The sequence below is a fragment of the Elephas maximus genome, chromosome 10, assembly GCF_024166365.1.
Source record: "Elephas maximus indicus isolate mEleMax1 chromosome 10, mEleMax1 primary haplotype, whole genome shotgun sequence".
Classification (NCBI taxonomy): domain Eukaryota; kingdom Metazoa; phylum Chordata; class Mammalia; order Proboscidea; family Elephantidae; genus Elephas; species Elephas maximus.
The window spans coordinates 4,737,974-4,749,998 of NC_064828.1; the positions used below are offsets into that span (position 1 = coordinate 4,737,974).

Genomic DNA, 12,025 nt, shown 5'->3' on the forward strand with positions numbered 1-12,025 from the left:
GTGCTTGGAGAATGGTGGTGGTGTTAGCTCCTCCAGAGACAGCCTATTCTTCTAGGCTGAGAAACGGATAGAAAGTTCCTAATTACATTGACCCAGAGTCTTCCACTATCAGTCCTAGTTTTTATCCACTTCTGTTTGGAAGTCCTTTTCATAAATCTTTCTTTAGGCTCCCTTTAAATCCATATAATCTGGGCTCTCTCTGCTTTTTAAACCCTTTAACTGAAGATTTTTTAAAGTAACTTTGATCATTCCTTACAATTCTTATAAGTATTCTCCAGACAAACCAGAACTCAAGAGTGGAGGGAAGCAACAGCAAACAGGGACTTTAAATCTACTTCTAGATTAGGAGTCATCCATGAGTTCTATACCAAATCTTCATGAAAAAAACATTTTGTTAAGCACAAACATTTTACTCTGATGTCAAGAGGTCTTTTTCTTACTCATAAGCCTAAAGTTACTTGACCCAAAACTAGTCTTGTCTGCAGCTTTGCTGGCCTTTTTTTCACCCCAGATTACTAGTCAACTCTGAAGTATGGTGTTATAGGTTGAATTGTGTCCCCCCCCAAAACATGTGTCAACTTGGCTAGGCCATGATTCTCGGTATTGTGTGATTGTCCACCATTCTGTGATCTCAGTTCCTATGTGTTGTAAATCCTACCTGTATAATGTTAATGAGGCAGGATTAGAGGCAGTTATGTTAATGAGACAGGACTCAATCTACAGGATTAGGCTGTATGTTCAATCAATCTCTTTTAAGATATAAAGGAGAGAATTGAGCAGAGAAGAAGAAGACCTCTTACCACCAAGAAAGCTGCGCCAGGAGCAGAGTGTGTCCTTTGGACCTGGAGTCCCTGTGTTGAGAAGCTCCTAGACCAGGGGAAGATTGATGAGAAGGACCTTCTCCCAGACCTGACAGAGAAAGACCTCCCTGGAGCTGGTGCCCTGAATTCAGACTTCTAGCCTACTAGACTGTGAGAGAAAAAATTTCTGTTTGTTAAAGCCGTTCACTTGTGGTATTTCTGTTATAGCAGCACTAGATGACTAAGATACATGGTTAAACTTTTTTTTTCCAGCTCAAAGAGAACGCTCAATAACAAACCCATTCCATCATGATTTAATGAAAAAGACTGTAAGCTTCCTTAATTTTAATTTCAAGAGATCTCGTAACTACAAATGAGTAAACAGTCAAATTTCAGGAGTTACTTTTTAATGTTAACTCAGTAACCACTAAGCACTTCATCACCATGGAACTTGTATTCACTGAGGAAAAGTTATGTGAATTTCTGTGAAATCTTTATTCTCTGGAAGTGGTTTTCTTTTGCAGGAAGAGAACATTGCCCCACTTTGCAAACTGTCTATTAAATCATAGAGCAATCAAATATTGTGATATTCTTTTGAATTAACACAAGATTTTATTTTTAACACCATAAAATATTTTGAAGATGTAAAACACTGAACTTGCCTATGTTTTCCCATATTTTTCTGTGAGAACACTAAGAGAACAGGTGGATGTGTAATGTGTGAGGCTGTAAGAGAGCATGTGAGCCCTGAAGAGAGCTACACACAAACATGTTTGTCTTCCTCAAGTCCAAAGGTGGCTCGCATTAGAACTAACAGAAACAACATGCACTCCCCAGGAGATTTCTAACTGACAAGAGGGTGTCGTTCAGGGAGAGAAGAAAAGCCAAACAGAAGAGCCCCATATGGATTTCTGGGATTTAATAGAGAGGCATGCAATCTTGAGGACCAGGTGGGACACTAATGTGAAGAAAATTCAATAATGGTATCAACAGGAATTGCTGTGGAAAAGGTTTCAACCCAGCTCACAGTTAATTATGACCCTTGGTCAGGAATTTGTGGTGTCTGCCAAAAAAATCAGAATAATATATGCCAAGTACAAACGTTACCTCCTTCAGTTTAATTACACATTTTTCAGAGGCAAGAATTTAGAGGTTTGTTCATTCAGCAAAATTTGTTGAGCACTTACAATGCAGCAGATACGGATCTTGGGGCTGGGGATGTGGCAGTGAAAAAAAGCCCCTGCTCAAATGGAGCCTTCATTTAACGAGGGAGACAGCCTATAACAGACAGACCTAGACAATGTCAGGAGTGGTAAGAGCCATGAATGGCAGTAATGATACAGATAATATGGGGTGGAGTGATGCGTTTGATAATTAGTAGGAGGTGCCTCTCTGATGAGGTGACAACTAGGTACTGACTGAATGAAGTGAGTGAACCATGTAGACAGATAACCAGGGAAAAGCATATTATACTTCTTTCTATGCCACACAGCAGCTGGTACCGTAAATTGAACATTGGAAAAAAAAAAAAAAACAGTTGCCATGGAGTCGATTCCAACTCATGGCGACCCCTCGTGTGTCAATAGTACAACTGTGCTCCATAAGGTTCAGAAGTCGATTGCCAGGCCTTTCTTCTAAAGTGCCTTGGAATGGACTTGAACCTCCAAGCTTTTGGTTAGCAGCTAAATGCTTAACCATTTGTACCACCCAGGGATGCCCAACGTGAGCGTTAACAGGTGCTTCTAAACACCGATTTATCAATTTGTGATTTTTTGAGTCTGTTTTTTTACATTGATTAGATGGATTCAACCAATTAAGATCTGGTGCGTTTACTGCATTATCTAGTCCAGTGGTTCTCAGCTGGGGGAAATTCTGCCTGCAGTGACATTTGGCAATGTCTGGAGACATTTCGATTGTCACAACTGGGTAGGCGTACTACTGGTATCTCATGGGTAGAGGCCAAGGATGCTGCTGAACACCCTACAATGCACAGGACAAGCTCATACAGCCAAGAATTAACGGATCCAAAATGTCAGCATTGATACTGGTGAGAAAGCTGATCTAGTCCCAAGGCAGGTCATCAGATCTCTAAGGAGAAGCTCATGCTAACGACCCCATCAAAATATCTGGATGTCTGCAAACAAGGCCCTACGTTACCTTGAGGCATCTGATCCAAACTTAATTAAAGACTCGGTTGGTTTCAAGACCTCACAGATATTTATTCATTAAATAACATTAAGTAAAATTTACTTCATGCCTTTGTAAAAGAGAGAGAAAGAAGATAAGATGTTGTCCCTACCCTCAAAGATTTTATAGCCCAGGAAGGATGAGAGACATGAAACCAAACACTTACAATGGGACAAGGGCCACAGAGAGGTATAAATAAAATGATGTAGGGGAAGGGACTAATGACTTTTGTTGGAGCGACCCAAATAGGTTTAATATATGAGGTATCACCTGAACAAAACTTTGACAGGCTTTTGATAGGCAGAGAAGGTAGAAGGGAAGATGTGAAAATCGGTAAAGAGGCTGAGAATAACAGCAACTACCATCTATTATAAGGCAGGTGGGAAACCCTGGAGGCATAGCGGTTAAGAGCTATGTCTGCTAACCAAAGAGTCAGTTGTTCAAATCTACTAGGTGCTCCTTGGAACCCCTATGGGGCAGTTCTACTCTGTCCTATGGGGTCGCTATGAGTCAGAATCAAATTGACGGCAGTGAGTTTGGAGTTTTTTTATTTTTGTAAGGCAGGTATGGCATCAAGCACTTTATCAAGAAAAACAATTTTGGTCTAAACTGAAAACTGATACATATAAATCAGGTGAAGCCTAGCATAACCCAAAGTGAATTTCCACCTTATCCATTTCAACAAGATATTGAAACATGGGGAGCATTACCTGGGGTGAGCTGCATAAATACCGAAGGAGTTCACCAATATACTGAATGACAGTGACATTGTATTTTCTGCAATCATCCCAAAACTGGCTGGCTGAAAATTTGGTCCGTAATGCAAGAGTAGCACCTACAAACAGAGAAGGCATTCAATAAAGTAATGCTACAAAAATCCCCCCAACTATATTTAATTTGCCATCTTTGAAAGATAGAAATCAAAAAGTGAATTATATTCACAAACAAGTTACGAGTACCTACTATATGCCACCCAAAAATGAATAAGACATCGTTTTGTCCTATAGGACCTTCCAATCTAGGGGAGGGAAGGCACAAAATTCTCTCTAACATAAGGCAGCACGCAGTAAGGGGTTCAGATGAGGCCCTAAGGGAGTGGTGTATGTGTCAATTAATTCTGCTTGGGGCAGGAGCTGAGAAAGACATTCCGGAATACGTGGGATTTGAGTTAGGTCTTGAGAAACGAATGTGGATAAATATACAGGAAGATAGCCAAAGTTTATATTACTTTTCCTTATTAGCAGATGTGAATGTATACACGTGTACAGACCTCCAGTTCTTGTTGAAAGAAAAAGCTTACCTTTCAGGATACATCCATGCAATCCAACCATAAGTGCGGCACTGTGGTACAAGGGCAGAGCTGTATAGATGACATCATCTTTCCTAATCCCACTTGCAACAGCAAGGCCGGTTCCATACCATATGCGGTAATGACTGATCACTGCTGCTTTCGGGAGACCTTTGCAAAGATACGAGATAAGTCATGAATGAGCCAAGACTGGCCATTCACAGACACACAGTCTGGTAGAGAAACTTAGTTTAGGAAGATTCATCACCCTGGGTTTAGACAATCGTAGAGCGGAGCTTCCAGATCAATAAGACCAGGGGTCAGCAATTTTTTTCTGTAGAGGACCAGACAGTAAATGCTTTAGGCTTTGCAACCATTCAACTCTGCTGGTGTAGTGTGAAAGCAGGCACGGACATACATAAGTAAATGAGCATTGCTGTGTTCTAATTAAACTTTATTTACAAAATCAAGCTGAGGGCTGTATTTGGCCCACAGCCCATAGTTTACTGACTCCTGAGTCAGATGATTATTATAGCAGTACTCTGAAGAGAAAGGGAGTGAAAGGAATGAATGGCTACTGAATTCCTGCTCTGAATTTTAGCACTTTGAAAGGTATTTTCAAATATTGCATTTAATCCTCCTAACAACTTGAGGAGGTAAGTAGAATTTTATTTTCCAATCCACAGATTAGCACATTGTTCTAATGACTGTCTTTGAAGAACAGGGAAAACATTTTGTTCTCGAATTACTTAAATGAGTTCTTTTCATTAATTTTATAAGAGTAATGTAGCAAATATTTTATTTAGAGATAAGGAATAAATTAAAATAAACATCAACCCAATTGTCTTCCAATTAAATATAAATTATGAATTATGGGATTAAATTAGGGAGGGTCTATTCTCTTTTTCTTTCTAAAATGGGTTTAACATTTGACTATCAAACCAGAGATTATGAATAAATTCTACACTTGTTTATTCAGTATTAAGACTAGAAATTCCCACCCTAGCCAAGGGTTCGTTTTATCTCAATTATTTCACAAATCAAAGTCTCCAATTTCAATTTTACCACCCTTTTCAACAGCCATGGAGGCAGCAGTCAAGAAATCAAACGACGCATTGCATTGGGTAAATCTGCTACAAAGGACCTCCTTAAAGTGTTAAAAAGCATAGATGTCACCTTGAAGACTAAGGTGTGCCTGACCCAGGCACAGGTATTTTCAATTGCATCATATGCATGTGAAAGCTGGACAATGAACAAGGAAGACCGAAGAAGAACTGACGCCTTTGTATTGTGGTGTTGGCGAAGAATATTGAATATACCAGGGACTGCCAAAAGAACGAACAAATCTGTCTTGGAAGAAGTGCAACCAGAATGCTCCTTAGAAGCAAGGATAGTGAGACTGCGTCTTACATACTTTGGACATGTTGTGAGGAGGGATCAGTCCCTGGAGAAGGACATCATGCTTGGCAAAGTACAGGGTCAGTGGAAAAGAGGAAGACCCTCAATGAGGGGGACTGACACAGTGGCTGCAACAATGAGCTCAAGCATAACAATGACTGCAAGGATGGCGCAGGACTGGGCAGTGTTTCATTCTGTTGTGCATAGGGTCGCTGTGAGTTGGAACCAACTCGATGGCACCTAACAACATTCAGAACTGGGGGTGAAGGTCCAATATACTAAGGCAGTGTCTGTATGTAGTGGAAGCACTTTGATTTATGTCATCCTGCCATTCGGTAGGCATGGCAATAAACTACTTTCGACAAAAAAAAAATTACAGTTTATGGTTTGGGAATCAGCTTTAACGTATCATTCCTTGCCCCCCGCCCCGCCCCAACTCCTCAATTTACTTAAAGAAAACATTTAGCAAAGTGACTGTATGAAAAGAAGTTGACATCTACATTGCACTTAGGGCTAGAAACTGGGAGATCAGCCTGGAGGTGAAGGAGACAGTACTTGTCAGCCGGTGTTGAGATAAAGGGCTCGAAGGACCTTTAATCTTACCCACAGTGTTTGATTATTTTACAAAGAAAATGCATTCATATATTACCTGCTTATGTTAAATTAAAATTTTAATCAGAAGAGATAAAAGACTCATATATTCAATTTCCTGATATTGATAATAATATGTTGGGGCTGGAGTTCCTGGGTGGTGCAAATGATTAATGCGCTTGGCTGCTAACCCATGGTTGGAGGTTCGAATCCACCCAGAGGCACCGTGGAAGAAAGGGCTGGTGATCTACTTCTGAAAAATCAGGCACTGAAAACCCTGTGGAGCACAACTCTGCTGTGACACACAGGGAACTGTCATAAGTCAGAGTTGGCTCGATGGCAACTCATTATGTTGGGGTTGGTTTCCTGTCTCCTCAGGCCACATATTATTATATTTTGGTAACATTTTCCCTGGCCTAGAGTAGGCAGACAATAAATAATTGCTAAATGAATGAACTAAGAGGTATTATGGCAGAGTGGTCAACTGCATGACCTGTGAAGTCTGCCTACCAAGATAAATCCTGATGTTTCTACTTCTTATTTTGGAAAGTTCCTGAACCTCTGTAATCATCAGTCCAGGAATCTGTAGAACGAGAATAAGAACTGTACCCATCTCAAGTAGCAGTGGGAGAATGGTCTAAACACATGCAATAAAGCTCCTAGTGTAGTGCCTGGCACATTTTACCCTTAACACTGCCTATTCCAGATCCAACCATGTTGGGAGGCTTTTAATGCCATTTACCAAATTTCAATAATTCTAAGATGTGCACTGTTTCACACTTAATAATTCTGAAATGTGGGTGTGTCTTAAAATGGACAAATTGATATTTAATTGGCAGTGTTTTTTCTTTCTTAGTGGCTCATAAAGTAATGGAGCAGCTTACAGTTGAAGGCATCGCAGATTTGATGAAATACAGTATTTTACGTCTTGCACTAGAACCATCCCACATCCATAGTACCAGGCAGCTCCAAGTCAGTGTGCATGGGAAGAAAGATATTGTCCTATAGTCTTCTCTGGTGTTCCGTTTATACATTGTATATATAGGCTCTGGATATAATATAGTCAAACTATAACAATTATTTTAAAAATTCTAACAACTCTAGCAATAAAATTCTAACAAGAAACTCTAAATTATAAGCATTCTAAAAAAATTCTAACAAAAATTCCAACAAGAATGCTAACAAAAATTCTAATAATTCAGTGTCAGATTTCATCCATTACCTTATTTTTTGGAGTTCTTGGTTAATTTATCTGTTCTGTGCCAACTAGGTGGAAAATACACATAGCTTGGAGAAACCCAAATGGGATTATATGCTATGAAATAAGATCAGTACCCACACGCAAAGAGCTAAATCCGCCAAAGTATTAGTTATCTGACAAGTTTCACCAAAGAATGAGAGCGCTTGAAAATCGAATCCAACATTTAACTCCTTCAGAATTGGTCCATTTATTTGAGAATCCTTTATTTTTACCTGTGGTTCCGGAGGTATAAATGTATAAGGCGGGAGTGGAAAAGCTGACTTTAGACCTCCAGGACTCCGGGATAGGCTCAGCTGACGCTTCATCCACTTTGTCCAGGAAGGAGTCAATCCCGTCCGTGTTGGAAGCTCTGCTCACGTAATAGATGGACACGTCATCCTTTGTCAGGGTTGGCAGCACCTCTTCAACAGCCGCTTGTAGTTCTTAATTGAACAAGACAACAAACTGAATTAGTCCTTCAGGGTTCCGTTAGCACAACAAGCTTCACGGTCTTTTTGTTCTCAGCATAGTAGTTCTTGCTCTCATGTGTGGATGTGACAACAATGCTTATAATTAGGCATTTTTAAAATGGGATTTGCTACATTTGAAAGATATCACAAGATTACAAGATTTGGAGAACATTGGGTTTTGATGGTTTCACAAGCATAGCAGACGGTTGTTTGAAATCTGTACTTCTTGTGGAAAGCACAAACAAATGGATATGTGGATACGAGCCAAGAAGTATACATACTGAACATATACATAGCTGGTACACACCTCAAAGATACTACAGAATGTAACTAACTGTTCTGAATATATGCCTCACAGGACCAGTGATTAAAAAAAAAAAACAAAAAACTTAAGAATAAAGAAATGAAAAAGAAGGGAGACTTGCTAACTAACAAAGATGACAGAAGCCAACTTTATATAATAAATATTTTTTTACACATCAGTAAGAAATAGTCCCATTAAGAAGTTTCAGCTGACCTCAGATATGAGCTCTAAACTTCATAAGCACATTCTATGGTCTGAGGGAAAAAAAAGACTGATTAATTTAGAGCAATGTTTTTAAAATTCTGGGTCACAATACATTAGTGGGTTGTTAAAGTCATTAAAAATGGTCAGTATTTAAAAAACTAAAACATATTCAAATAGAAAATTTCACAGCACATCACACATAGTAAGAGGTGTCTTGTTTTATAAAAGTTTTATTTTAGGGATGTGGGTACTGGGTCAACCCAAATGCATTTCTTACTCTGGGCCGAATGTCAAAAAATTTTAAAGGCACTGATTTAGATCAGTTAATATGCAAACCAAATGTAATGTTTGCATGAAATTTTTGTCCTTATATCATAAAATGAAAATAATTTTTTTGTTTATTTACATGTGTCAGGTATTTATTCCTAATCTAGTGGACCATGATTGAGGGTGGGCAGGGGAGAAGTGGTGGGCTTGGGAGGGACACAGTTACATGGTATGTCGGGCTGACGCTCAGGAGCTGAGGGTACAACACATTCTCTAGAAGGTATTAGAGAAAGATCAGGCAATCAATCATGTCTCATATACGTGGCCCACTTTATCATACTGCTTTTTGAGTTGATGCCTTTTCAATGACCCCCAAAATGCTTCTGTCAAGGATTTTCATATGGGCTTAGATTACCCAGGCCCCTTTCTGCTAACATGAAGAAGTATCATGTTATTTAGAGGATAGAGAATGGAAAACATTTTTTCCTTTTGCACAGTAAATGGATAACTGAGATAAGACTGTTTTTAAGCTTACTGGTGTTGAATTGTAATAACTCAAGTGAATATACTTATTCTTAATAGGAAGGTGACTCAATACCCCAGGGAATTACCTTGGGGACACTATACTTGATTCATCTTATATGCTTTGTTTTTCAGATGTTTGTGTATGATGTCTCTATTAAGACAAGAAATATCATCTGGATAGATGCATTTAAAAAAATTTAAAACATATTAACCAAAGGACTCATGCACATGATCAAAAAGAAATAAAAAGTACAAAAGGGTTTGTAATGTAAATCAACAGACCCTTACCCCATCGCTCCTCACAGCTGCTACCTAGAGGCAACTATTTTCAAATCTTTTAGCTGTTTCTTTTGGCAACTACCTTTTTTTTTTCTCTATTAACAACAACAACAAAAGTGCTTTTCCTGTGGTAGTGTGGATAAATTATAAACTTCTTGACATGTAAATTTTGATTGCCACCCCCTGTCTACTTCCAACTTTACTTTTGCATTTTCTGGACTAATAGTTGTTCTGAGACTATAACTCTGTATTCCCAGCTTTGTCTACAGGCTGGCTTGAGAAACTGAAAACCCAACAATCAGGACTGACAGTATTCTGAAGAACCAAATAACACGCTATGATCATATTTCCTTTCTTCAACAGTTCCCCACCCCGGAGCCTAGTGGTGCAGTGGTTAAGAATTTGGCTGCTAACCAAAGGGTCAGCCATTAAAATTCACCAGCCACTCCTTGGAAACCATATGAGGCAGTTCTACTCTGTCCTATAGGGTCGCTGTGAGTCGGAATCAACGCCACGGCAACGAGTTTTGGTTTTTGGTGGAGTTTCAACTTGGCTACCTTTCTTTAATATACTATTTGCCTCAATTCTTTTTTCAACCCTTAACATTATTCAGGTTCCTTTTTTTTTTTTTTTTTTGCCCCAGGAAACTCTATTTTCCTCCTCCACTCCTCTATTCTGAACTGGCTGCTTTCTAGCCCTCCTGTACTTCTGAAAGGTTATCAAACAAATATTACTGCTTGTCTTAAGCTGAATTCTCTGGAGAAGCAGAACCAGTGAAGCATCTCTTTCTCTCTCTATATATATGTATACAAAAAGACTGATACCAAGGAAATGGCTCACGGGGTTGTAGAGGCTGGAAAGTACCAAGTCTGTGAGTCAGGCTGGAGTCTTCTCCTGACTCGTAGCTGCAGGGGCTGGTGAACCCAAGATTCAGACCATGGAGGCTGAGGAATCCCAAGATCAGCACACAAGCTGCTAGTTCAAGTCCCAAAAACCAGAGGTCAGATAAAAGGAACCAGCTGCAGGATCCAGAGCAAGCAAAAGCCCATGAAGTTTGCAGCAAAGTCTACCTACACGGATACACAGCACACCCCCACGGAAACTCCCTTTCGATTGATTGCGTACGCACAGCAGACCCTACCATGAGGGTGATCACACTATATCAGATCTCATCACAGAGATCACATCATTATACAACTGCCAAACTACAGTTTAACTGCAAAACCACAGCTTAACTGCCAAACCACTGAGAATCATGGCCCAGCCAAGTAGACATAAAATCTTTTTTTTTCTTATTGTGCTTTAAGTGAAAGTTAACAAATCAAGTCAGTCTTTCATACAAAAATTTATATACACCTTGCTATATATACTAACTGCTCTCCACTATATACTAACTGCTCTCCCCCTAATGAGACAGCACACTCCTTCCCTCCACTCTCCCTTTTCCTGTCCATTCTGCCAGCTTCTGACCCTCTCTGCCCTCTCATCTCCCGTCCAGACAGGAGCTGCCCAGTCTCATGTGTCTACTAGATCCAAAAAGCTCATTCTTCACCAGCATCATTTTCTATCCCATTGTCCAGTCCAATCCAGGTCTGAAGAGTTGGCTTTGGGAATGGTTCCTGTCTTAGGCTAACAGAAGGTCTGGGGACCATGACCACCAGGGTCCTTCTAGTCTCAGTCAAACCACCAAGTCTGGTCTTTTTACGAGAATTTGCGGTCTGCATCCCACTGCTCTCCTGCTCCCTCACGGGTTCTCTGTTGTGTTCCCTGTCAGGGCAGTCATCGGTTGTAGTCGGGCACCATCTAGCTCTTTTGGTCTCAGGCTGATGTAGTCTCTGGCTTATGTGGCCCTTTCTGTCTCTTGGGCTCATAATTACCTTCTGTCTTTGGTGTTCTTCATTCTCCTTTGCTCCAGGTGGGTTGAGACCCATTGATGCCTCTTAGATGGCCGCTTGCTAGCGTTTAAGACCCCAGATGCCATTCTCCAAAGTGGGATGCAGAATGTTTTCTTAATAGATTTTATTATGCCAATTGACTTAGATGTCCCTTGAAACCATGGTCCCCAAACCCCCACCCATGCTATGGTGGCCTTTGAAGCATTCAGTTTATTCAGGAAACTTCTTTGCTTTTGGTTCAGTCCAGTTGTGCTGACCTCTCCTGGATTGTGTGTTGTCTTTCCCTTCACCTAAGATAGTAGAAACACAATCTTAACAATCACAGTCCACCCCTTGTCAACTTGGCACCTGCACACACCTCCTTAAACCATACATAATCTCTGAATAAAGACAATTATAAAGTCATACTTGCACCTAACATGATACAACTAACACATGTACAACCAAAAATGCACTAGCTCTGTTTACAGCTTATTATTTTATAAGAAAAAAAAATAGTTGATGCACACATACAAGGAAGAAACACACATAATAACTATAGTCCTCGTTTCTAACTGGTCATGTGGTCATTACTGGT

General features: G+C 39.9%; 1 protein-coding gene across 1 annotated transcript in view; it reads right to left on the reverse strand.

Moving 5' to 3' along the window:
• Nucleotides 1-12,025, reverse strand: part of SLC27A2 (solute carrier family 27 member 2) — a 60,300-nt gene that overhangs the window by 31,699 nt on the left and 16,576 nt on the right. The window contains exons 2-4 of the mRNA XM_049898690.1: nucleotides 7,738-7,947; nucleotides 4,288-4,446; nucleotides 3,698-3,822 (exon numbers count right to left, since the gene is read on the reverse strand). Of these exons, the coding sequence (XP_049754647.1) occupies nucleotides 3,698-3,822; nucleotides 4,288-4,446; nucleotides 7,738-7,947 (494 nt within the window). The remainder of the gene's footprint in view (nucleotides 1-3,697; nucleotides 3,823-4,287; nucleotides 4,447-7,737; nucleotides 7,948-12,025) is intronic.